The sequence below is a fragment of the Phragmites australis genome, chromosome 22, assembly GCF_958298935.1.
Source record: "Phragmites australis chromosome 22, lpPhrAust1.1, whole genome shotgun sequence".
NCBI classification, from domain to species: domain Eukaryota; kingdom Viridiplantae; phylum Streptophyta; class Magnoliopsida; order Poales; family Poaceae; genus Phragmites; species Phragmites australis.
Window position 1 is genome coordinate 22,401,495 of NC_084942.1, and position 26,195 is coordinate 22,427,689.

A 26,195-nucleotide genomic window follows, 5' to 3' on the forward strand; every position below is an offset into this window, starting at 1 on the left:
GCATTTTGGGATGTCGATTTATTTACACCCATAACAAAATATTTCGCGGCCATCCATTTATCCTATCTTTTTGCGAGATTTTTTGTTGGCTAATGTCTCTTTTCTTACGTCTCAGAGGTGTTTTCAAAATCAAAATGATTTGGTGTTTCGATGTTAATAGCTTGCTTCCATCCTCCGTTGGGTATAATTGCGAGAAAACCGAGAAAAATGTAAGTTCAGAAAAAGGAAGTCGAGAATTGCTCTTTAGTTTGCAAGTTGTTCGAGTTTTTCTGTCAACTTAGAAAGTATATATCTCCTCCCTATGAATACATGCACTTCTTTTAGTGTATCATAAGCTATGGATGGAACGATTTATTGGCAATTTGTTGCACACGAAGCTTAATTTGTGCTAAAATGCATGTTAAGCACACAGCTAAGCGTTTAGTCGCAACAACTTTGGATCATATCAATGATTTCCATTCTAACATGCCAAGCTGTTCTTTGTTTCATTCGTCACGAACAAGTACATATACTTAACTTTCCATGATCTTTTGATCTCACCTTAAAGTGCATGCACTATGCACATCCAAAACCAAGAAAACAATTTTTTTTTTCTCTTCTTGCTCAGCACCCAACTCAGGGGCGAAGCTAGATGGAGTTAGAGTTATGCATAGTTATTAGGATAAATTAAAATTTTAATAGTAATTAGTTTATTTTAATCATCTTTGTACCATTTAGACTTATTTTTTTTATTAATATAATCACTGTATAAGAAACCAGCAAATGAAACATCATATTAGTAACGACTGCTCAACACGCGTCACTATTGTATTATTAGTGACGGATCCAATAAGAACACGTCGCTAATATGTCTTCTAATCGGGATTAGATATAGACTCTGATGGGTCGTAACATGACCCGTTGCTGATGATAATAATGACGGGTCATACTAGGCCAGTCATTAGTGACTGGTCGTCTTAGGTCAGTCATCAGTGACGGGTCAAGTTATGACCTAATCACTAGTGATTAGGTCATCAATAACTGGTCATCATAGACCAGTCATTAGTGATGGATCGTCCTATGCCAGTCATTAGTGATATGTCAACTTTTAATTCGTCACTAATGTCTAACTCCATTCACTAATGATGGTATTCATATTTTTTATTTTTATCTTATTTTTTCTCACATCATCAATACTAGAATATGAATTATTATACATTTCTGGTCAAGTTTGATATAAGGTGTGACAGCTATAGATACAAACACGCGTTTCGAAAACGGTGTAGAAACTTCTAGAGGCGAGAACTCAATCTTCTAAGCTATTTTTTTGCCTTGAAAAGTTCTTTGAACTCAACAAAATGGAGGAGGAACGGATATAACTTTTTTTAGATGTTTGTAAAGTCAAAAAATATCGAAATCGGAGTCTGTATGCAAAAGGTATGCCCATTTTACCGAATGCACTCTGGGCTATCTATAAAATTATAACTCTCGATAAAATTTGATAAAATTAGTCATTAGCGACGGGTCATGGTTATAACACATCACTAATAATCTTTAACAAAGAAGATTAAAAGGATAAAATATCCGATTTATATCATAACTACGTGATAACAGAGGTGGTAAGATGGCTACACGTGTGAGAAAGAGGTTACAAGTTCAATTCCCATAGAACGCAAACTTGAAAATAATGTGAAAAAATGTGGCTTGTGAGGCATATGGTATGGGACTGCGTTAGGGTGGCTTAGATGAAAAAAAAAATATTTTTAACTTTTTGTGTTAAAAAATACAGAAAATATTCAACGATCATCAGTGACAAGTTAAGATTACAACCCGTCAGTAATATTCAGTCAATAGTGACAAGCACGATTACGTTCCGTCACTAATGACTGAATATTAATACCAGATCACAGTTATAATCCATCGCTAATGATCTATTATTAGTGACAGATCATCACCGGTATTTAATAACTTATTATTATTGATGTGATAAGAATGACAGATATAAAATATGTCACTAATATCATTTATCCTCTGTTATTAATGACCTTTTCATGTAGTAAATGCACCACCATTATTTCGATCCTAGCTTCGCTACGGACCCAACTCTGGTTAATCCCCTGGTCTGGTTTAGTTCCTTGTGCCCCCAACCAACTCTCATTTCCTGTCACCATGCAAAATGCAAGCCCACTAGAATACGGGCATATCACACCAAAGCCAGATGCAAAATCACCATAAACTAATCAAAGATTATCCAAATCCAAAAGACCAAACAAAAAGGTCCAGCTAAAAAGAACGGCCGAATAATCCAAAAGAGAAAAGGGAGGAAGGTCAAGCTCAAAAGCGACCAAAAGAGGTAGTTATGATCCGATTTTTTTTTCCTGAAAGAAAATTCGCTGATGAGATCTGACGGTGATGTGATAACGTGATGTGAAATTTTATTTATTTGTTGTCAATGTTAATTTCTATTTCGTACTGTTTGTTCATCTCATTTCTTTTCATATTTTTTCTCGTACAGCTGCTAGTGATAACGGTACACGCAGCAGCAGCTTTCGTCGCGGGGCCCCACCGGTCAGTGACGGTGTAGTGGAGCGCCCCGGCAGCCAGGCAACGCAGCTCCGCTCTCTTGACGTTGACTGAGCCCACGTGTCGAGTCCGTCCCCGTGGGCACGTGAAGCGCATCAGGGCCGTTAGCTGCGGGCGCCGGACGGGTGGGATCCCGACACGTGCGCGAGGCAGCGGCGGCATCCGGTACGGGGCGGGGTGGCGTGGACCCGACGCGGGGGGCAGGGCGAGGTGCGGCGGGCCCGCGTCCTGACACGCCGACATGGCGTCGGTACCGCGACTGATATGTGCAGTGCAGGGCAGTGTGACGTGTCCTTCCATTTCCCTGCTGTTCTCGGAGGTAGTAGTAGGATATGGTGCATTTTGTTCCGTATGATGATCTAATTTTTTATTTTTTTATGAATAGGGTGATCTAATTTTTTATTTTGTTAGCTGTATATAATTTGAATGGGGTTGTTCAAAATTTTTTGGACCCGTTTATTATATATTTAGTTTTTCATCAAAAATATAATTATATAAGGTCTTATTTTGTTGATTTAATTATAATGAATATAATGGTACAATTGGATCGTAAATCAGATAAATAGTTTAGAAGATAATATCATTTAAAGCATGCTAACAAAAATATGTAATTACTTTAACCAATAAAAATATATCATATTAATAGAGATAAAAGCTTACCAAAATGAATGATTCTGTTCAACGGTTTTTTTAGCGAATGAGCTTATTAGCATATGAGAATAATATTACTTTTAGATGGCAAGGTGATCATGATAGTTCATTTGATTGGGTGATTAGCTTGATCCGGCCGTGATCACCCCTCACTAGGTGCCTGACTGCCTGTTCTCCGTTGGTCACAACTCAGAAAGCTTGGTGATTCCCTTTCTTTTTGTTTTTTTAGAGAAGAAAGTTTGAGCTAGGCCTGGGCGTGTTGTCCTAGATATCCGATGGACATTTTTTATTAGAAGATAAAAGTAGGAGTTTATTTTTGAAATTTACACGAACAGTGGAGCAGGCAATTTATCGTTGCCACCCACCAGTCGGTGATAAGGTCCTCAGCCTAGGTGAAGCTGATATGGAGCCATTTGCCCACCAGTAGGGTGGCTGCCACTTGTCACCCGGCTATTAGGGCAACAAATTATTGTCGTCCTTCAATCGGGCGATAGATTCAGCATGCAGAGGAGGAGGAAAGGGGATGGGCATGCCTAAGTGGTCGTAGCCGTTGGTGTGGCTGTGCGTGACGGTGATGACACGGAGTGCTTTGGCGCAGGAGATGTGGGCGGGGGCGGTGCTGGGGACGAAAGCAGTGGATGAAGGGCTCGTCCTCAACTCCGCGGTCAAGCTGCAATTTCGTGTGATCATGGGCCACCAACTCACTACACCTAGCTATGGAGTAGTTGTGGTGACTTCTAGTTCACCGCTATTATACTATATTGCTGCTATGACGATGATATATCGAGACCTTAATAATTAAGTATGTTCAAAAGTTTGAAACATGTGTCCCAAACAGAATGAATGGTTTGTTTTGATCGGCATGGCCACATGGTGAATTTTTTTACCATCTGGAAACCAGGATTTACTTTGATAAGAGCTTGCTCTTGGTGATTCTAACAGTGTAATCGGTCTGTCTTCTCTCTGGACACATTGATCAGGACTCTCAAGGGGTCGAGCATCGGTTGGCTACATCTCGTTGATGGCTTCAGAATATCGTGCAGCTTCGGAATATCGTGCGAGACATTGCTGCTACTGGCAATGGTGCCACCTATCTGTAGTTCCATCGGCTGTTCCTTTGTGGCTTAGTTTCTGTGGTCCTCCCTTTTGCACATGTGATGTATTTCTGGATTCCTCACTGATGTATGCTCTTAAGCTTGTAGTTTAATTGTACTCAAGGAGGTTTGGCTCAGAAAAGGGTTGTGGATGGTTATGACCGGTTTTCTATTTATTTGCCTTGTTCGATCGTTGTCTTCCTTAATCTATTGAGATAATCAGGGACAAAGCCACATATTGCTAGTGAGTGGCATACTGGCGCTAGCCCGGTTGGTAAGGATGGTACGAGCGTTCGAGCCAGTCCGCGTTCGAGCCCGAGCGCTTGCATGGGTATGTACGGAACGGTCTCGCTCGACCCTGCCTAAAAAAAGTCATGAAAATAGATCCTATTATTAAATAAATATTGCTAGGGGATGCATAGGCATCCCGTAAAGCAAAATTGTAGTGTAAGCTGGCTCGTTTTGACCATATGTACATCCTCTTAAACATAAAATTATGCCTTCTAAAACAACTTACTTATTTGTATATGTTATTACATGTATAGTGAAGTAGTGCACCCAGTACAATAGCTAAATCTTGTTCTTTGCCCTCCTTAATCTGCTGTCACTCCCTTGGTGATAGATTAGATTTAGCATTGTCCAGGTGGCTGTGGAAGACTTGAAGAGTCCATTGGCGAGCACTGAACGAAAATGCCTGCGAACTGGTCTAGCGTTGGCCACGTAGTTCTATCATGCCTAGTTTACAGCAAGTGCCCCAGAGCTTACTAAACTGCGCTGGATTGTAGGTGAAAAGGAAGCAGTGTTTGAGTAGAGAATGGTGACCAATTTGCAAATTTTACCCCTGGCGCTAAATGGAGGAGAGGTATAGTTTAGAATCGGTTTTCTATGCCGAGCTTCATTTAACTTCCATTTCGAAACCAGCTCATTTCGATTTCGAGAGAGGAGTGCAACTGAAGAACAATTTTTTTTACACACTTTCTAAATTTCAGATGCGATCAAGCATTGACGGTGGAAGTTTCCTGGCGGGGTTGATTTGTTCCCGACTTTCGGGCTTAGAAGAGCTCCTGTTGAGGGAGACCGGCCCGATGAAGGAGGTGGGAGTGGGGGCAGAGCGACAAGGTGGCTGGGACGCCATCAGCCATGGGCACCGGAGGATGACCGATGGGCGGTGCCAGGGTGGGACGAGCAGAGACGATCCAATGGAGCCAGATTAGCGTGACAGTAGGAGTGTCGCTGGAGACGGGTGGAGGCGGAGGAGCGAGACAGAGGTTGAAGACGGTATTTGGACCGATTGGACGGTTCAGATTCATCGTCTGATTTAGCATCTTTTTCTTATAGGGAAATTTAAGAGAAAATTTGACAACTAGCCCATGAAAGGAAACTTTTTTTCAGGTCATATGCAGAGTCCGGCCCGGCAAGTCGACTCGTGAACTGGACCTCGTGTTTTAATGGAGCCCAAACGGAAGGCAGCCCGCACCACCGACCAGTGCTCCGCGCGCGCGATGGCGGCGACTCCGGCGAGCGGCGGCGCCTACTCGTGCGGGACGGCGGCGCGGACCCGCGAGTGGATGGAGGCCCTCGCTGCCTTCCTACGTCGCCACCGCCCGCTCCTCGACGCCCACGTCGTCAACTTCTTCAAGCCCCCCCCCCCCCGCCCCCCATTTTCCCGTGAATTTTTTCGGAGGCTCGTTCGATCGGCGCCTCCTCGGCGATCGATTCGAGGGCTGTTAACTGAAAGTTTCGATCTCTTGCGGTACGGGTTAACTGTAGCGCAGGATAGGCTGTTGGAGCTGGTGGACGCCGAGTGGATAGAGTGCCTCCGGCGGGAGCCCGTGGGGGGCTTGCTCAAGCTGCCCTCCGGATGCGTTCAGGTACGGCTTCCCATTGCACCACAGTAACTCGATGTATCCAAGTTCATCGTTCCTTGTATACTTCATCACTTCCTCTTCGGTTTGATGTATGTATCCAAGTGTCTATTGTTTTGCAGGAACACTGGCCTGGTACACTGAAGGAGTTTGTGCTTACTGCCAGGTCACTTGTTCTTCCTCGGGAGCAGAAGGCGCCGTAATCGGTATGTTTGCTGAATCTATCGGATTGGTCGTAGCATGGCCTTTTTCAGGGGAACGACACTAGAAAAAATGTTATATTTGAGCAGCATTTGATTGAGTTAGTGTATAGTTCATATACGAAAAATCTCTGCACATGCTTCACTTGCAGTCCTATTGATTGGCTTCAGTGAACAAACGAATTCACTGTATGAACTTGCTTTTTCTTAAAATATGTTTGTTTGCGTTACGTTTTCAGATTGCTTTGCATCATTTGGAGCCATTGAATTAAGAAGTCGCCTATTTTCTGCCATCTGTTTTAATCCTGACATGCTTTTCCTTGAATGCATGCAGCTCATACCTGATTTGCATGTGGCATCAATTGGTACTGTTCTCGCTCAAGGCATGAACTCAAAGAAGAAGCACGGAGTAGGTAATCCAGCTTGTACTGATTGTTGTACTTGCTACACGTGTTTATTTGTTTACAAAGAGACCATGATTTTCATTTGTTCTCTGCATTCTCATGTTTGGAGAAATTGCTTTCGGCAGATTGAAAATCTAGCTGTGCTGGTTCATGCAGTTATTAAGACAGTGGTTGATGTAGCTTCCAGCCAGGTATGTCATCTGAATGCAGAAGCAGCTGTATTAATCAGGTTTCATGTAAAGATAATTACTTTTTTAATGCTTGGATAGTTGGCATCCTTTTTCGTTGCTTTTGATTGTGTCTTTGCCATCTTAAATATTGACCCTATGAATTCATGCCAATTCTGAGCAAGAATTTTCCGATGGGTCCAGCTACAAATACTGGTCACCAAGGGAAGTCCGTATGCTATACTATATAATGTCCATATTTGATTCACTCATTGCTGTTTTTTCCTTTGGTAAATTATGAGTTGATTGCATGATGCTTTGGAAGTTAGGGTTCTAAAGAAGCCGAAATATGGACTGGTAGCAAAAGAAGGCCTGACTATCTGTATAAAAGTCAAGTCATCTGGATCTTCTTATAGACGTTGCATGTGTCTTAATTTTATTGTTGGACGGCATGCCTTGGTTTTCTGTTTCTACTTTATGGGACTGAAAGAAATGATTGAGTTTTACCATAATTTCAACAGTAATGTGTTATGTCATGTATTTATCTTTTACTCATCTTATTTGATATTATCAGGGTTATCTCGCACAAGCTTTATCTTTTGAGTACCAACTCCTTGTTGTAGCTAGGACTGTCAGCTGTCATGTTCTGTCAAGTGAGACATTGGCATCTGTCACGTTAGAGGCATGTAAGGATGATCATGGTGAATATGTAAGAGAAACTAAGACCTGTACTAAGAAAAGTTCTCGAATTCAGGAACCAACTCATAGCAGCCCTCCATTAATCCTTGCTGGTCTTCATGCCTGTGGTGATCTTTCAGTTAACATGCTAAGGTTGGCTTTTGCACAGTATGAGAACACCGCCATGTAGCGTAGTCCTTTTCTCCAAACTAGCAAAATGCTGCATCTTGAATTAAAAATTTCTCACCTTGCTGAAAACCTTTAAAATATGGTTATCTTCTTTGGACAGGGTTTTCGTGTCCTGCGAACAAGTAAACGCATTGGTAAGCATTAGCTGTTGCTACAACCTGCTTTCTGAGGATTCTTACGAGGACACAAACACCTGTCCTGGTTTTCCTATGAGCAAGGCTGCCAACTATCTGAATTGGTGCTTGGGAAAAGCATCAGTGACCTTGCTTGTCAGGTATGATGTCAATTCATGATCTTAGTGCTGCCTGCTGTTTTTTGAAATGTCCCTTTGGTGTTGCAACTCATGTTTGAAGGCACTCAGAGCATAGACAATAAATACTAACAGAAATTATTTGGTTAGTGGACGTAGAAATAAAAAAAAAAAAAATGCTCACAAGCTTATTGAAGCTTTGTGTTTCCTTTGAGCACACTTGTTAAAACATTATTTCCTTAAGTTAGAGAAAATTTATCTTCGCCTTTGCAAATTTTTATTTTCATCTGTTTTATGTTAGGCGAATGTATTCAAATTCAATGTTGCATTGCAGAAATATATTTACTGTAGCCATGATTTCTAGTCATTTTTGGCAATTTTCAAGTGCTTAAATTAGCAAAATATCTGAATCCAGCTAGTGAATGTGGAGAACTGTTACTTGACATTATCACAGTAAAATTGATTCCTGCTATTGTTCTTGTTGGCAACTTGGCATCACATGCGTGTTTGGTAACTAGTGTACTCTGAACATATTTCTAGTTTGAACTAATTGCAAGTATGACAATTTTGTACCTTTTCGATTAAGTACTATTAAGGATGCATTATTTGGGTATGTCTAAATTTATTTTAAAAATAATTTAATGATATTCTAGGCTGGAAAGCTCTTTATTTCATGACCTTTTTAATTCTTTTAGAGTGCAGAGAGATGGATAAGTCTCACCAAGGATATTGCGCTGCAAAATTTTGATGTACATGCCTTCCGAGCAGCTTTTCAAATGGTAAATGCTTTGTTATTTCAAACAAATGTTTTGGTATTTCAACCTTTTCATTTATGTGCTGGATGTTTCACCTCCGTGCTTTACTTTTGGTCACTTTTCATTTATCTTCATGTTCAATATTATTCTAAAGAAAGGTTTTGTACATAGTGGGTTTGCTGATGAGTATGTGTTCCTGTTTACCTAGTTGCATTGCATCAGCAATTCACTCATATAAATTGAGACTTTATGCTATGCATTCTTATCTGTGCTTAAGCAACAGCTTTTCAATATAATATTCAGCTGGCTTGATGAACATGACGTTGTAAGCTGACTTATAGGCTGATCACCTGCGGCAGCTTTTGTGACATTCCCAATTTACCTTGGGTGTTTAGCTAGAAATCTGGCACAGTAGCTTCCTAGGAAAGACCACATGTTTATACATGCACCACAAACGCTGATATACTAGCCACACTACATGTCAATTGTTGTTTCCTGTTTAGACTACATGTGCATGCCATTGGCCCTATGAATATGAAAGTGTGTTTATGGTTCATGAATATACCAATTTTAATTTTAATATTAGAATCTTCTTGGCATTGCTTATTGTTCATGAAGGAGGATATGGATCCGTTTAGGTTCTAGGCACTAAATAGCTCGAGTGCTCGACCTTTTGGTTTTTAGATTCGTGGACTAGCAAATTTTTTTTGGGTCTCATTCAGCTTTTTAGATTCACCTAACTATGTGTTATCGCTGAAGGTACTTGAGAAATATCATCCAGAGGTGTCAAGATTGAGTCCATCAATTGGAAGGCAAGGAAAAGCTCTACGACGTCAGAGGATTCGGAAAGTTATTGAATCCCATATGGCTATGGAGAAAACTGATGATTTCTCCTGTCCTACTTAAAAAAAAAAACATGAACACAGATGATGTTGATTCAGTCATGTATGGAGTTGACACAGGATCAGGTGACATCCATCATGATGAATGTCAAAAGTTTGCCCTTTTCAAACATTTCACAATATCAGGATTAAGTCACCTTGGCTGTGGTTCAGTGGAAGATGTTAGTCTACTTGAAATATGGAAGGATGTGGAACCCTTCACTGTAAGTTTTATTGAAACACCCTTATTTATTTATGCCCTCATGCCTCGTGTTACAGTATAATTCCAAGAAGTTAAATGCACTACATATTTTCCAATTATTTGTCAGTTCTTAGTCAAAGTGAAAATATTGTTGTCTTGTCTCTGTCTTATATGATACTTTTAGGTAAGCAAGTACTTGGTAAGCATGGATAAGTATGTTTGTTGAGATTATTTCAGTTTAACGTATTGCATAGTGTGGAAATCCTAGTAAAGGCCCATCGTGGTTATTAATTTCTGACAGTACTTTAAATTGGAATTACATCACTGTGTTTTTGGTGGTTGGTTGGTGGGACATGTATCAACACAGTTATGCAAAGCATAATTAATTAATTGGTACGTTCTAATACTGGGATAAATGAATATAATGGAGATTAACAGCGTATATTGCTTATGTTACAACATAATCCAGGATGAGATAAGTGTGCTATGTTATGTCTTGCAGCATTTGGGATATCAGATATCATATAAATGTGTGATCAACAGCTAATAAGAAAACATGTTTGTCCAAATGCCTTTCCAACCGCTTTATATTCATAAAAGTATAGTAGTGGTTGGGATATGACAGTTGCTTTTCCTCTGATTTTTTAGAACCAAAAAATGCACTCTGTATTATATCTGATTTCTAGTGCGACCATTTTTCTTATTCTTGCAGGAATATATAGGTCCCTTTTGGTGCCTTTGGGCTGCTTTAGGTCCACTGGTGGAAACATGTATTTTGCTTGATCGGTTATTATTTCCACAAGAGCAAGCAGATGTAATGAAGCATTGTTGTTTCCTCTATTTGATCCCACTATGTCTCCAAGGAACATGGCAGTAATTGCTTGGAAACTATCCACGAATCCTTCAGAAGCATGCCATGGTAAATCTTCTGATGCCGGAATATGTAGGCTGATAGGATGGTGTTTGGTACTGAAATGTAAGACAGACTCTTCTTCTGTGGCAGATCTTTCATTGGATGTAGATACAAGAATCATCCTTTTTGTTTGGCTGTACAAAACAAACACAACTGGCAGCCATGTCTGCCTGTTGAAATTTGGCCTGCAGCTAATATGCATGTTCATCTTGATCTTGAATGAATGTAAATCCAAACTCTGAACATAGTCTTAGCATTGAAATAATGAGAACAATGCCTTTCCATTTCAATATGGCCTGGTATATATGCAAACTGCTTCTTTGCTGCAACCTACTTCCCGCAAAGTGTATTTTGCTGCTTGTGCAATATTAGATTTTGCAAAAATGTGGCAAGCTATCTAGTTCCCTTGAGGCATTCAGTATTTTTACACTGGTAAGAAGGAAAGCTCAAGCTGACAAGATCTTGCAAATCTAGATACAGGAATATGCAAGATATTGCCCTCGAAGAGTGTGCCTTTATCCATTAAATGCTAGGCCAACATCTAGATCGATTCCATGTCCCTTAGTGCTTGCTTGCTTGCTTTTCTGAAGCGACCAACAAACAAGTTGCTATGGAACATATCTTCCCTGCAGTATGTGCATGTGTTTTATGCAAGATTGACAAGTTATTAGGAATAAAGTTGCTGGTTCACCCTTTTGCACACATTGTCACTCATTGTTGTTGCTAGTTATTATTGTAGAGTGGAATGATCTTTGTACTTTTCTATCTGCCTGAAAAAAAAGAAAACACAGTATTCTGACAACAGCAACTAGAGCGGGGTTTCCCTCAAACTGGATTTTTCCTGCCTTGCCTATCCCGATGCAATTGGTAAAGATATATTTGATCTCAAATACTAATCATTTGGAGAAGTCAGTAAAGCAGGGTTGGCAGAGAGGGACAAATGAGCATTTATACAATGTAAGTTGCCTAACCACGTTGACTATTTATCTGCAAATCTATTGTGATGTGTCATATAATATCGAATCCTGTAGGATTTCTGATGTGATGCTACCAACATGGGGAAGCTGAAGGAAGACTACTGCAAGAGGTTGACTTGCGTAGGCCAAGTTTAGTAAGCATGTGCTACCCACATGTTTCCATCAGTATGTTTGTGGTTTCAGGTTTGTCGTTGCTTATCCATGCGTGTCATTTGTGTGTGTGTGTCTGGCGTGTATGCATTTTTTAGTCCTTTGGTGCTTTGACTTAGTGTTCTTGTCATATGAGCATTCTTTAATGGGTTTTTTAACTCCTTGAATTTTTTGTACTGCACCCTGCAATTTGTAGTATTTTTTATCTCTTCTGCTGCAAGCTTGACAACTTTAAGAATGGTTTTTATCTCTTTCAGGTTTGTCGTTGCTTATCCATGCATGTCATTTGTGTGTGTGTGTGTGTGTGTGTGTGTGTGTGTGTGTCTGGCGTGTATGCATTTTTTAGTCCTTTGGTGCTTTGACTAACTGTTCTTGTCATACGAGCATCCTTTAATGGGTTTTTAACTCCTTGAATTTTTGTCTGCACCCTGCAATTTGTAGTATTTTTTTTATCTCTTCTGCTGCAAGGTTGACAACTTTAAGAATGGGCTTGGTTAGTACTACCCCAAAAAAACTTGCAGATACAATTCTCCATGTTGACCAGCCCTGTAGTCTTATTCACCTATCGTGGTTTGATAGTTCAGAGGAAAGTGATAAGCAAAGGTACCATGTGTAAAGAGAGGGATTCAAAAATAATCCTTAACTCCGTATTCTGCAACCCGTATTCTGCTTAACTCCTTCCCAAGTCCGATCCTGCGCCACGCTAGAGGGCTGCGCCAAGGGGACTCACTATCGCCCCTCCTCTTCGTGCTCGTCATGGACACATTGGAACGTCTTCTGCACCGGGCTGGGGAGGTCGGCATTATTGCTCCTGCAGGCCATCCTTCGATCAAACACCGCTGCTCGCTATTTGCAGACGATGTGGTCCTCTTCCTGTCCCCTACGCCAAGTAACATCCGCAGCCACCTCGCCTTGCTCCGCTTCTTTGGCGAGGTTTCGGGTCTCAAGACGAATCTCGGCAAGTGCACGGCAATCGCCATAAACTGCTCGGATGCAGAACTCGGACATGCCCAAGACCTTCTGCCGTGTGGGTTGTCCAATTTTCCTCTACATTACCTGGGCGCGCCACTGGCGATCGGTCGGTTGCGCAAAGCTCACTACCAGCATATCATTGACCGAGTGGCCGCAAAACTCCCAAGATGGCAAGCTAGGCTCATTTCCAAGCCTGGCAGAGCAACGTTGGTTCGTTCGGTGCTGTCAACCACGCCGTTGCATACGATGCTCTGCATTGCTGTTCCACCTTGGATCATCAAAGAAGTCGACAGGATTAGAAGGTCTTTCCTTTGGGCTGGTGATGCGATCATATCAGGTGGTCTTTGCACCGTAGCTTGGGCGAAAGTCTGCAGATCTGTGGCTTACGGCGGCCTAGGCATTCTAGACCTTCGACGCGCGGCCATGGTGTTGAGTCTACACTGGCTCTGGCAGTAGAGGGGCGACCTCAACAACCCGTACGCCTCGGTCCCTCTGCAGCACGCGCGTGAGGTGGTCGCACTCTTCAATGCCTCAACAATCTTTGTGGTAGGGAATGGGAAGACCACGCTGTTTTGGAACGACGCTTGGATTGACAGCCGTTCCATACGCTCTATAGCCCCTGATCTTCATCGCTGCGTCGCTACTTCGATCGTCAGCATCAGAACAGTTCGCGAGGCTTTAGACGACCGAAGATGGATCCGTGACCTGTCGGGACCTCTACCCTTACCGGCACTTCTACAATACCTTCATTTATGGAATCAGTTAAATTCCTTCTCCTTCACCGAAGATGATGATAGGATTATTTGGAGATGGTCTTCCTCAGGTGTATACTTCGCTAGCTCAGCCTATCAGATGCTGTTCCAAGGCTCTGAATTTTTCTCCCTAGCTAAGGTAATCTGGAAGGCCTGGGCGCCGAGAAAAGTCAAGTTCTTCGCCTGGCTCTGCCTGCATGGTAGACTTTGGACGGCTTCCCGTCGGCGACACCATGGTCTTCAGTCGGATGATTGGTGTTCCTTCTGCACCCAGCTCCCCGAAACGGTTGACCACTTGTTTCTGCACTGCGTTGTGGCGAGGGAGCTTTGGTGGAGAATCCTGGGCATTCATTCACCGCAGGATCAGTCCACCCTCTGCGACTGGTGGCTACACATCCGGGCGCGGGCTGCCAAAGAACTCCGCCGAGGGGTTGATTCTCTCATCTTGTTAACCATTTGGACAATATGGTCAGCTCGAAACGCCATAGTGTTCAACAACAACCGTTCCTCCACTGACGCTCTGCTAGCCACAATTAGGATGTCCGCTGAACAATGGTGTCTGGCCGGTGCTTCACACCTGTCAACACTAAATGTTCATTTGCGCCAAGTTGGATCACTTTCTATGGCCATTTAGCTCCTGCATGGGAGTATAACTCCCCTCCTCTCGCTTATGTAACAACTATTTAAGGTTTCAGGCTTCTGGCCTGCTGTAACTATTCCTGGGATCTTTGATCCTAGTCTCTCCTTACTTAATACAAATGACGCAGCTCTCCTGCGTTCTCCAGGAAAAAAAAAAAATCCTTGGGCCACTGGTAGATGGATAAGATCTCTACTGAACCTAACCGATCGCACCATTTGGTGGATGAGATTTTACAATGGAATTTGACTGACCGAAGCTATATCCTTGCATTGGCTTGCTGTCAGGATACTGTTATGTTCATCCTTTTGGTTGTATTACCATGCAATAATTGGCTGATTTTACTTCCATGTGGCAACTGAAACTTTCCTTACCTGGATAGGATGTGATCTTGAAGGCAAGAGAGCTATGTAATATTCCCACTTGTTTTGTACTTTTTTCTTCTGCAGAATTTGTCCAGGCCGTATGCGTGAGAGCGACGGTGCCTGTACTTCCGATGATGGATCAGCATCAAGGTGGACACTCAGAGCCGTCACAGCCCTTCTGTCCTCAAACCCTTATCCAGATTTGTACACCTTGGAGGTGCGCGCCCCCACCGGAGTTCAATTCCCTCGACTTTTCACTGATGCAGCCAGCATTTGAGAGGTAATGGCACACAGCACTTGACCTGCAAGACCTGGAAGCTCACCCTCTGCTTGTGCTGGCCACGGTGGTGTGATGGTGGCCAGCCAATATACACATGGTGAGATCTTCAGAATCGTTTCAACCTGGAATATGCGACGAAAGACCGTTCTTCAGCTGAGCACCTGGCGCGAGCTGATTGATCGGTTTAGGTTAAAATTGACTGGAATTGGGGGTGTTAGGCCGCGCAAAGGGGAGGGGGGAGGTATGTGGATGAGCTTCCTGCTGTTGCTGTCATGCCCATTTCCAGGTCCCTTTCACTTGGGGTACAGCAGGGCATAAATTCCCCATTATTATTATTATTATTATGAGGTCTTGCAAGAACAGTTCCTATTTCCTTTTCGGATTGGATAGATATGTGGAATATCATCTCTTCATTTGTGTGCCGCATCCTTATCGCTGCCTTTTTTTTACAGCACGAAAAAGGATCATCGCTGCCTTTTTACGATTGACTTCTCCAAGACCATTGAAGAGCTTTTGGAAGAGCCATGGCTTCACCAGTTGGGTTAGTGGTTTCGATCATATACTTCACTAGTTGTCAATTTCAGACGACTCGGTCACGCACAGAATATTTCAGCTGAGCTGCAGAGACCCCGAGCTGCTTCGCTGTCTATGGGCTTTACAGTGAAGTGCACCGCTGCTGCATCTCTTCTCTTCTACCTGCAACGATCGTGCAAGCACTTCTGGCGCGTATCTGCACCGTCCGTTCTGCTCTTTGATGGACCCGATTGCTTTGTCGCGAGGCGCGGCAGAGGAGGCAGCAGCAGCAGCAGCTGCTCAATTGCTCATGAGATGCGGCTGCGCAACGGCCGGTGCCGTGGCGACGGATGACAGCGGGCGTGCGCGTGGTTCGCGTGACGGCTGCGCCGTGCATGCCGCGTGCATGCCCCGCCCCGGCCCCGGCCCCGTCACCGAACGGCATCCCCCCGGCCGGCCCAGCTGTGTGTGTCGACAGCAACAGCCGCGGGTGGCGCGGTGGTCAGCTTCGGCATCCCGCCGCCGCTCGCCATGAGTTCAACGCCCCCACCTGCTCCTCCCATCGGGAGGCGGTCCACGCGTCGGCTTGTCGTATCCGCGATGCCACGTGGGTGACGGTGCGCAAGTCTCGGGGCACATTTGGAACCGGGAGAATTTTGCTTGAATTTTATTTCAATCTCGTGGGATTTACGGAAGTCTCCTGTGTTCCAAACGGGATTCTGACAAGTAACAGCCAGTGATGGCCAAGAACAAGTTGCCGATCCCGAGGCGCTACGGTTGTTCTTGGCCATCCCGTGAAAGGAGATCCTCTGACGTAGTCGCTGACACGTGGGCCATGTCACCCCGCGATGTAACGTCCGAGGAACCACTTCCATATCCTGTGCCCGTCCACTTTCGACGTCCTTAGCCGCACGGATGCAATCGATCTCGATCTTGGCTATTAGAGTAGTCCGATTAGCCTATCTTCTGCTGGATTCCAAAGTCACAATTGGACCTGGTTTACAGGTGTGAACGAAACCTGTCCTGATTAGCAGCTTTAACAAAAGGTGGGTGAAGAGGAAGAATTGTCTTTCTAAAGCTCAGGTCGTGCCTGGAATTTGTAGTAGTTGCAGCAGCAACTAATATTGTAATGCGCTAATTGGAATTTTCTTATGATTGACAAAACGAAACGCGCTGACTTGATTTTTTTTTTTTTTGCTGAAAGAAAGAACTAGTATTAGTCTTCAATTGGATGATAAAAAAAATGACAGTCTTGATGTTCAGATTGGAAGACGTCCTTTTGCGATTTATCTTTTTGTCGTTTTGCATAAATCCTCAAGTAAAATCCATTTATTTATTTTCCAGGTGAAATGTTTCGTGATATTTGTCCAACACTTCATATATGACATGTGATATTTATCTTTTATTTATTTTGATAAAAATGCAAAATTCTGTATCTATTACGCGTTTCTGATGTAAATTGTATACAACTAGAGCTTAAAATGCACGGTGAAGGTTTCTTTGTACTTGCACCTAGTAAAGCTAACATCTTATAGTAGCAGGATTGATTAATATTTTTTGTTTTCCTTCGAAAGTATTTAACATTTAACTTAAAAGGAGTAGGCTGGCCAGCTACACCTTAGCTGACAAGCGGTGCACTTGGTTGTACATCCTGGTGGATAGCAATCCAGCCTTTTCAGTTCCATTGCAAGATGGCATTTCCCCCTTTTCTTGCTATCTTTTCTTAACATATTGATTTTGGGTTGTGCTAATGCCTGCATGGGCAGGCGTTAAGCTTCCAGGATGCACACTTATTTTTAGTAAAATATTGTCTGAACGCAATGATACTTTCCAAGTTTGGATTGTTTTCCATCTAAAGGTTCCAGCATTCATTTGTTACCCACATTAATATCTGGCCAAAAATAGAGCCAAGAGTTGGATGAAAATCCATTGTTCGTCCTCTTCTTCGACAAAGGTGTATAAGCAACTTTGTATACAATCGTAAGCAAATCTGAATGGAGCCCTAAGCAATTTAAAAACTATGCGAAGGCAATTCAGATCGATTGTTCAACAAATTTAGAGTAGATTGATAAAAAGCTATCTACCCGTTCTCCTGTTAAATGTAAGTACGTAAGCAAACAACTGTAAGCAAATCAGAAAGGATTCATAAGCAAATTTAAGAATCATGTCAAGGCAAATCAGATTCGAGTGTTGAGCAAATTTTTGTGAACAAATTATAACCATTATCAGATCATTCTGCTACATATTTTCAAGAAAAAAAAGAGAACAATTTGTGTGCTGCATATTTTCAGGAAAAAGTGAGAACAATTTGCGTGGAACAAGCCGTGAAAAATCAAAAGTGCAAAAATCATTGAAAATTTTAAGTAGCAAATTTTCCCTATCTGTAAGCAAATTTTTACAATTCGGAAAAAAATTATTTTATAATCACAAGAATTTTTGTATACTTCCACGAGCTATTTAAAAAAAGAGAGAGAAAAAATCAACAAGCAAATCAGTTGAATACTAAAAGCAACTTGTTATGTTTTCATTAGCAAATCAATACAGTCCTATAAGCAAATTCCTGTATACTAACCTCTTTCATCATGGAGAAGTCATCCACCATCCTCCTTTACTCTTCTCCCGATCCATCACCAAGTGACTGCCATTGGCAACTGAACCACCTGCACCACTTATGGCATAACAACACCACCACCCTGTGACATCCTGAGAGCATCTCCAACAGCCATGCTACCATGCCCTCCATCACGAAAATAGCAGGTGCAACGCAAAAAAACATCCTCCAGCAGAGGCGCTATCTCACACGCCATTTTTGGAGATCATCCAAATCGCCCTCCCCGTACGCTAAATGTAGCTTGTCCTCCTGGGCTGCCATTGAGCAACCGCCGCCTTCCTCCCCCTCCTCTCTCCCCTTCCCTATCGACCAGCTGCCCATTCCTCCCCAACGCAATAGTCCTCCGTCCCTTCTCGCGTTGATCTACTACGCCGCCCAGATCTTGCCGCCAGCTGCTTTCGTCCGTCTAAGGTGAGGAGTGCAGGGATGAGGAGCACATGTAGGATCCAGATAGAGGAAGAAATGAGAGGCAGAGATGAGATGATTCGTGCCATTGTCTTCTTCGTCGTTGACGAGATTCTCTGCCACACACTAACAAGCCGTTGCTATAGAGCTTGTTCTGGTCAACCAAGTGCTCGGTGAGCTTCTCCAACCCATGACCATACTTTGGCGCGCATCAATTTGTCCTTAGTCCATCACTGGCACGGGTCTCCGCGGTGACTGAGCACCGTCGTTGGCTGGGTCACAGCCTGGTGGCCTCTTGGTTGACTTCCCCTTAGCGCCCTGCAACTTCTCTTGCCTTCGGCCAACCAATATTCGCGTTCCTCCTCCCTGCTCCCTGTGCACACGTCGCCATCGTAGTACGACCGTTGCCTGCCTCTGTCGCCGACCGACCCTCACCTGCTGACTGACCCCAAATGAGACCCCATCACGCGCTAATCACCCTAGTGCCGTCCTGGTCGAGCGCCATAGTGCCCCTCGCCGCCAATGCTGCCGGCCGACATTGTGCGAGCTAGGCCAAGCCAATTTTGACCCGATCGGCATGGGCTTTGGCCCCACCCGTGGAATATGGATAGTCTAGTGGAGTGCAAATAGAAATAGAGGGAGAATATTTTTAGATGGCTCTCCAGATGGAGATATGAAGGGTGTAATTTGGCTTGTCTACTGAAGATGCTCTGGCACGAGGCGCACCAAGCAAAATTGCTATGCCGGTGGGGCCCCCAACGAGTGTCTGGTGTCGCACGCGGTGTCCTCGTCAGCCGACGAGGTCACCTCTCACTAAATATGCCCATCTCTCCATCGTTCCTATAGTCCTCGCACCTCCTGATGAGCGCTTGATGTCACACGCTGCGATGTTGCCTCGTGGATCTAGACGATCACCGTTGCCACATGCTTGCTCGTTGGCCGCGACTGCCCTCCGCCAGCTGCTCCTGCTCCCCTCAGCCAGCTACCATGCCACCTGCACCATTCCCCACCCCCTCCATCTTTAGCATCATCGCCACCTCCGCCACTTCATCTCCCCCATCTCTCCTACTCCAAGATCCAAGATGGCTCATAGAATCCATTTGCAGAGAGAGAGAGAGAGAGATTTGGATGAGGAAGGGGCGCTACCATTCGTAATCGAAGAGAGAGATATCTGGATGGGGAGGACTGCTCCCAATCGAACAAGGGAAACATGATATTTCACGGAGGAGGATGAAATGTGGAGCGGAGCCCGCTCACATGGCGTGGTTTGTCGTATCGTAGTGGTTCATGGGCATCACTGCGCTCACACGCTCGAGATTAAGCATTTCCCATTAATTTTTAGGGATTTAATTTTTTCTTACAATCATATATATGGAGAATTCTGCTCATATTCTTGCATCTACTAGTCTCTTGTACTGATCTGGAAGTGCTACCCTTTATTTATGGAAAGAAAAGGCAACATGGAAATGAAGGGAAAAGGAAAAGGAGAGATGAGAAGCTTGAGGTAGACCCACCACTTTATAAACCCCTCTTCTCAACTTGTCACACGACACTAGCACAACTGAGTTCTTGGCTCGTTCTCTCTCCTCTCCTCAGCTCCCCTTCTTCCATCTCTCTTCTATTCCTGTTCTCTCTCATCTCTGAGAGAGAAAGAGAGAGAGAGAGATCATGTCGATGAGCTTCTTGAGCATGGTGGAGGCGGAGCTGCCACCGGGGTTCCGGTTCCACCCCAGGGACGACGAGCTCATCTGCGACTACCTCGCGCCCAAGCTCGGAGGCAAGGTCGGCACCTCCGGCTGCCGGCCGCCCATGGTCGACGTCGATCTCAACAAGGTTGAGCCATGGGACCTCCCCGGTGAGTCGATCGGTCCATCCCTCAAAAGTTTTTTTTTTAATCCTTTTGTCTCCTCGATTGTTGATCTTCTAATTTTTAGCCATGACTTGCACCACGTCGACGTAGAGAGAGAGAGATCCCCATGCTTATTATGAAACATGATTTCCCTCGAAATTATACTAAAGTCACCTTCTTTTTTCATTTGCATAAAGGACAATTACGCCCTTACTACCTAAACACTTAAAAATCGTTTAGGATTTAGTGTTATATATATATATATATATATATATATATATATATATATATATATCATTTCCTCCTTCCCTTTCTTAGTATCCTTTCTACTTCAAAATTTCTCTTTATGTATTTGATACGTCCTACAGTCACTAGTTATGAAATTGCACAACTGGAAGTTAAATAGCGCAGCGATATTAGTTTTTTTTCCTCTCGTGCTATATTATTCTTTGCATGGAACGTTCGCACATTTCTTTAAAATCAACATCACTATCAGGGGTAGGCGTACTTGATAGAAAGTGAATGTTTGGTTCTTGCCCTAGAAGCTAAGCTAAAATTTAATCACGTCTAGAAAATTTGATTTTTGTTTGATTTAAGGTTAAAATTGCCAGTCAAATTTTTTCTATAGCAAAACTAGTTAAGATTTTAACGTCTACAATGACTATCTCACTTTTTGGCCGGTCAAAATTTTAGTTTAGTCTCAAATCAAACACTACTTGGTATGACAAAATTTTAATATGATCTCAGTTTTGATATGATCAAATTTTGGCTTAGCTTCCTGGCTTGCTTTCTGAATTGAAGGTCTTGCATGCGTTCGTTCTATTCCCACAGTTTTGGATGCACATGTGTACTTGTGATATGCATGCGCTAGATCATGTTACTGACAATCTCAAGACATGCATGCTCCATTTACTGACTTTTCTTTGTCTTAAAGATATGACTTGGAATCTTCATATCCACAGTCTAGGTAGGTTTAAACATGGTGGTGGTCAAATTTTTGTAAGCTTGATTACACTGGTTCTAAAAAGTATTTTATAAAAGAAAAACAGTGGGGACAATTTACGTTGACATTAAAACTAGTTCAATTAGATGCATGCACGAATGGAGCAAGGTTTCAAAATTCGATTCAACACCGAATACCGAGCCCCGGCGATTTCTTTCATATTCGTGGTTTTCGACACTAATTCAGTAGAAATCGGTTGAATTTCGTCAATATTTTTTTGAATTTTGAATTTGAACTTAACCGAAAACAGATCAATTTTTGAATGAGAACTGCAACGAATTGATCGGAAACTGCGAATATCGAACGGTTACCGACGCATTTTGAAACCTGAAATAGAGTAGTAATGCAAAGGGACACAAAAATTAAAATTAAAATTATTATTATTAATTGTTAAATTTCTTTTGCTAATTACGACGATGCCACGACTTTCAAATTAGTGGCCATCGGAAAATAACAAACTGCAAATCACATCGTACGCATGAGATCTCGGATTCTCAGCACACACTCTGTATGGACCGCACACGTGTCTTTCCTTTTTTTTCTTTTGGATGCTCCAATGCATCACTAGCTAGGTCCAAGCTGACAAGGCAGTCCCCATACTACTACTAGTACTGGCTCCAAAGCTCAGGGCAAACCCCTTTCTACTCTACTCATGGTGTGATTGAGACCACAAGATGATCCATCAACATGTACAATCACTGTTCAGCAGTAGCTTTTGCATGCATCCAAAAGCTGAAATTGACATTGCGAAAGAAAAGGCGAAAAAGGAGGAAATTGATCCTTTAATGTGCGGTTTTACCGAAACGTGTCGATGTCACTGTCGAAAGATGAGTACGCACTCACAATTATTATGCATAGCAGTTTGGCCTAGCTCGCTATATACATAAGCCAATGCCCTCAGCTCAAGTCTCTATAAACCTGCTAGACGTATAGGTCCAACCAGAACCATGATCAATATCTTAGATCAACTTAAAAAATTATTCTAATAGGTGAGAGATCCTACACCTTTTAGATCGTGCTCCTCCACCGTCAATTCCTAATATGAGACTAAATCTAACGATCTTTCTCGTTACACATCGTGTCGCAACATATAGCCTTATAGTTTGGATATATTTGTTCTTTGTTTACGAGGCTCAATAAATCACTCTCTTCGTTCAGAAATAGTAAATATTTTTAGAAAATTTAATTTTATGTACTTTGACTAATATTTAATCAAATTATAAGAATATCTAGTGCATAAATATTATATAACTGGATTTATAGTTCAAAATAACTTCACACTATATATGTTTTATGTTTTATAGTTATAAACAGTAAAAAAACTTAGCCAAAATCTAATTTCGAAGATCGAGCCTAAAAGAAATATGTCTGTTATTTTTGAATGGAGGGAGTAGCTATTAATACCATTTTTTCATTACAAGGAGTGGTTAATATCGCTAGCTTGTTCTGATCTTTGATGCATCGTGTTGCTTCTTTTCGGCAGCGGCGGCGTCAGTGAGGCCCAGGGAGTGGTACTTCTTCAGCCTGAAGGACCGGAAGTACGCGACGGGGCAACGCACGAACCGAGCGACGGTGTCCGGTTACTGGAAGGCCACCGGCAAGGACCGGGCGGTGGCGCGGCGAGGAGCGCTGGTGGGGATGAGGAAGACGCTGGTGTTCTACCAGGGAAGGGCCCCCAAGGGGAGGAAGACGGAGTGGGTGATGCATGAGTACAGGATGGAGGGTGCGCATGAGCAATCCTCCAACTTCTCCTCCAAGGTAAAGTCTACATATGGCTACCAACCATTAGCACTGGCTAGCTCATGTGCGAAATGATCAAAACAGTTTACATCTTACTACGAAATGCGCAATTAAATGGTGCATAGAAGCCAATTAGCTTTTTATATTTTCCACTAAAAACTATTGCATAGCCTAGGTACAAGTACAAACTGTGAGCTAGCACAATTTGTTGTGGAAGAGACCTGTAGTGGGCATATTTTCTTTTGAACAGTTATTGTCAGGACTTTTGTCAGTACATATGAGATGAACATTTTACTTGTTGCTTTTCGTCCATTTATTTATTTTCAGTGACAGCTCTTTATTTATTGATTGATTGTTACTTAGCTAATATTTTTCTTGACAAGGCCTTTCACGCCACAATATATAAAGAGATCCAACCTCAGAGGAACTAGGTATTTTTTTTATTAAGAAGATAAATATATTTTGTAGCGCTGATGCAGGAACTGAGCCTAGCTCAGTTGTTACGGGTGAGGTGTGGGTGTACACCCCATCACCTAGATTTAGGTCCTTTTCAACTCGAATTTAGATATATATATATATATATATATATATATATCACTTAAATATGCTGACTTAATAAATGTAGACATGGAGCAGACATCTTACAAAAACTAATTCTTTTTAATACAAAAAATAAGTTTGATCCAACTGAACATACAAATTGTATATGGAGTGATGATATGAACAAATTACCAAATTGTTTTCTAAAATAATTTTACTTCATTCATTGTTAATCCGTTTGTATCGAGCAAGTCAAAGTCCTTAGTTCGTATAATTTATCAAGGTGGTAAACTCTCTAAAAATCTATGAAGTTGCAAGTAGCTACAAATTCCATCATTGATTACCTTTGACCAAATTAACGAAGTACCAGAAAATAGTAAACAGTTTATAAAATGCATAATTTTACATTAAGGATTGAATCAGGGTTGTAACATTAAAGAGTCTTCACCATGTCAAGTGATGCAATCAGAGCTAGTACAATCAGAATTATTAGAAGAATCCAATCAGAGCTACTACAGCTACAACTTTCAGCTATCAATCAGTGAACTAACCGATGCTTTTATTGATCCTGCATGTGTCACCAACAGGAGGAAGATTGGGTGCTGTGCAGAGTCATCTGCAAGAAAAAATCAGCAGGAGGAGGTGCCACATCCAAGCCAGCAAGAAGCCTCACCACCAAAGGCCGTGACACTGCAACAACAACCACCTCGCCACCACTGCCACCCCTCATGGACACTACCCTAGCACAGCTCCAGGCTGCCATGAACACCACAGACACCGCCTGCTCCGGCGCCGGTGCAATCGAGCAGGTGCCCTGCTTCTCCAGCTTCAACAATATTGCCAGCAACATATACAGTGCTCAGCCATTCTACCTGCCCATGGTCACAGGCAGCAATGGCATGAGCTACCTGGACCATGGCCTGCCTGCACTGGGCAGCTGCTTTGATCCTCTGAACTCTGACAAGAAGTTGCTCAAGGCAGTTCTGAGCCAATTTGGGGGTGAGGTGGTGCCAAGCCTGCCCCCTGAGATGGCTGCTGCTACTGCGAGCTCTACTTGGATGAATCATTTCTAGGGAAATTAATTCAGGCAGCATAAGATATTGGTGATTGCGTATGAACTATATATATATTTATTGTGTGGTACAATATTTAAGTGTGAGTAGTCGAGCATGCGACGTTTTTTCTGTTGGTTTCCATATGGAACGAGGAAATTAGGAGTACAACTATGTAATGATTGTTGAAGTAGTAGATTTCAGCTCGGTTATTTTGCTCTGTCTGAATCCTATGCTGTGATGCTGTCTATTCTTCTGTCTAGATAGGATGCTACCTCCTCCATACACCAATATGCTGCTCATTTACTTAAAAAAAAAAAACATTCTCCTCCTCTCATTTTTTGAGAACATACAAGCATTGACTGGTCTGGTGTACTTTGTGCGATTGGTTCTACAAATCAGTCTACAATGGAGCTTGTACAATAATTCAGAATGCACAAGTTGCCATCCAGAGGCAGTACCGGTGCGAAGGGGCGAATGCCCGGGCGGTAAAGCTCGGTGGGGAGCAACCGCGGGTCGGGGGATTGAGCCCCGGCTCTTGCACCATTCCGCTGGCACGCACGGAGCGTGGGGGCTTGACTCCACGGTGGACTTGAGCCCGGCAGGGGCTCCATACCCTGTTCCGCACCCAGTCCTGGGTCTCCAATGAAAACTGTGCATATGAGATCGCACTGTTAAAAAAAAAGTAGTGCCAGTTCAAATTCAGTCATGCTATTTATTCAGAAAAGTTTGCATGATAGCCGCAGCCAAGCATCTCTTGTTTACATCATCTTTATTTTCTGCTATATCATTGCAATGACAAGCAAAATAATTCAGCAGTAAGCAAGTTGAGAGGCCCTAGCTTTCCGGTGCGCTATTTCTGATATGCTTCTGGCCAACTGCATGAGTGACCACTGACCAAATTTCAGAAATAGGCTTTGGCCCTGATTCCTTTTGCTGTACCTTGTGTCATCAATATAAGTACTCGTATGCGTATAAATACAAGTTTGTACACCTCTCTTGATCATCGTGTGATGATTTGGAGTACATGGCAGAAAATAAAGAGCAAGATGTACGTGCATCAATGTGGCAACTTCTAGATACTGAAATATTCCAGTCCTCTGTCTTATCACCCACAATTTGTTATTTTTTAGACTACCCACAATTTGTTATCCAAATGTAAGATTGTGCTCTAGATTCTCTTACATTCATGATGCCCTGTCACATTCTTTCTCCATGTCAGTCCAAGACATGAAGATATCTAAAATGTGAGTTCATACATTGTTAGGTTGATGTGTTGAGCCACATGCTAATTAAATTCTTAATTTTTGCAGATTCCTGAAAGGAACACATGACCAACCTCCAACGTATATAGGAGCCCTTCCATGCATGCATGTGTTCCTGCTCTGATAAATCACATCAAGTGAACTAATCTAAAAAATTCTCATTTAGTGCATAAATCATCATTCCAAGCTACTCCAAACAACTTCACCGTTCAGATGTCTCATGCAGAACAATACTCACAGCTTCACTATTCAGTTACTCATAAAAGAGTAAAA

At 42.7% G+C, this 26,195-nt stretch overlaps 2 protein-coding genes and 1 pseudogene across 8 annotated transcripts; all 3 read left to right on the top strand.

Moving 5' to 3' along the window:
* The first annotated feature begins 5,437 nt into the window (after window positions 1-5,437).
* On the top strand, window positions 5,438-11,587 carry LOC133904865 (uncharacterized; annotated as a pseudogene).
* A 41-nt stretch (window positions 11,588-11,628) lies between these two features.
* LOC133904864 (uncharacterized) lies at window positions 11,629-16,712 on the top strand. 7 transcript variants are annotated; one of them, XR_009907512.1, is made up of 5 exons: window positions 11,629-11,768; window positions 11,843-11,971; window positions 14,749-15,292; window positions 15,397-15,485; window positions 15,558-16,712. XR_009907512.1 is itself a non-coding variant. In XM_062346485.1 (5 exons), the coding sequence occupies exons 2-5, from the start codon at window positions 11,929-11,931 to the stop codon at window positions 15,697-15,699; spliced, it is 396 nt and encodes a 131-aa protein (XP_062202469.1). In that variant the 5' UTR covers window positions 11,629-11,768; window positions 11,843-11,928; the 3' UTR covers window positions 15,700-16,710. The 7 variants fall into 7 exon arrangements, 2 of the variants coding, with proteins under 2 accessions (XP_062202469.1, XP_062202468.1); XR_009907515.1 differs by having other exon boundaries at window positions 14,749-15,041; window positions 15,558-16,711; XM_062346485.1 differs by having other exon boundaries at window positions 14,749-14,881; window positions 15,569-16,710.
* A 3,289-nt stretch (window positions 16,713-20,001) lies between these two features.
* LOC133905507 (NAC domain-containing protein 21/22-like) lies at window positions 20,002-24,877 on the top strand. The gene is made up of 3 exons (XM_062347316.1): window positions 20,002-20,328; window positions 22,809-23,083; window positions 24,193-24,877. The coding sequence occupies exons 1-3, from the start codon at window positions 20,142-20,144 to the stop codon at window positions 24,676-24,678; spliced, it is 948 nt and encodes a 315-aa protein (XP_062203300.1). The 5' UTR covers window positions 20,002-20,141; the 3' UTR covers window positions 24,679-24,877.
* Window positions 24,878-26,195: the final 1,318 nt, after the last annotated feature.

Excerpts from the sequence above, each read along its gene's own strand:
- LOC133905507 (XM_062347316.1), top strand. The coding sequence starts at position 20,142 with ATGTCGATGAGCTTCTTGAGCATGGTGGAGGCGGAGCTGCCACCGGGG. Across the intron at positions 20,329-22,808 it reads TGAGCCATGGGACCTCCCCG|CGGCGGCGTCAGTGAGGCCC; the intron begins GTGAGTCGATCG and ends TCTTTTCGGCAG. Across the intron at positions 23,084-24,192 it reads CCTCCAACTTCTCCTCCAAG|GAGGAAGATTGGGTGCTGTG; the intron begins GTAAAGTCTACA and ends TGTCACCAACAG.
- LOC133904864 (XM_062346484.1), top strand. The coding sequence starts at position 11,929 with ATGTGCTACCCACATGTTTCCATCAGTATGTTTGTGGTTTCAG. Across the intron at positions 14,882-15,396 it reads CAGATTTGTACACCTTGGAG|CACGAAAAAGGATCATCGCT; the intron begins GTGCGCGCCCCC and ends TTTTTTTTACAG. Across the intron at positions 15,486-15,557 it reads GCCATGGCTTCACCAGTTGG|CTGAGCTGCAGAGACCCCGA; the intron begins GTTAGTGGTTTC and ends AGAATATTTCAG.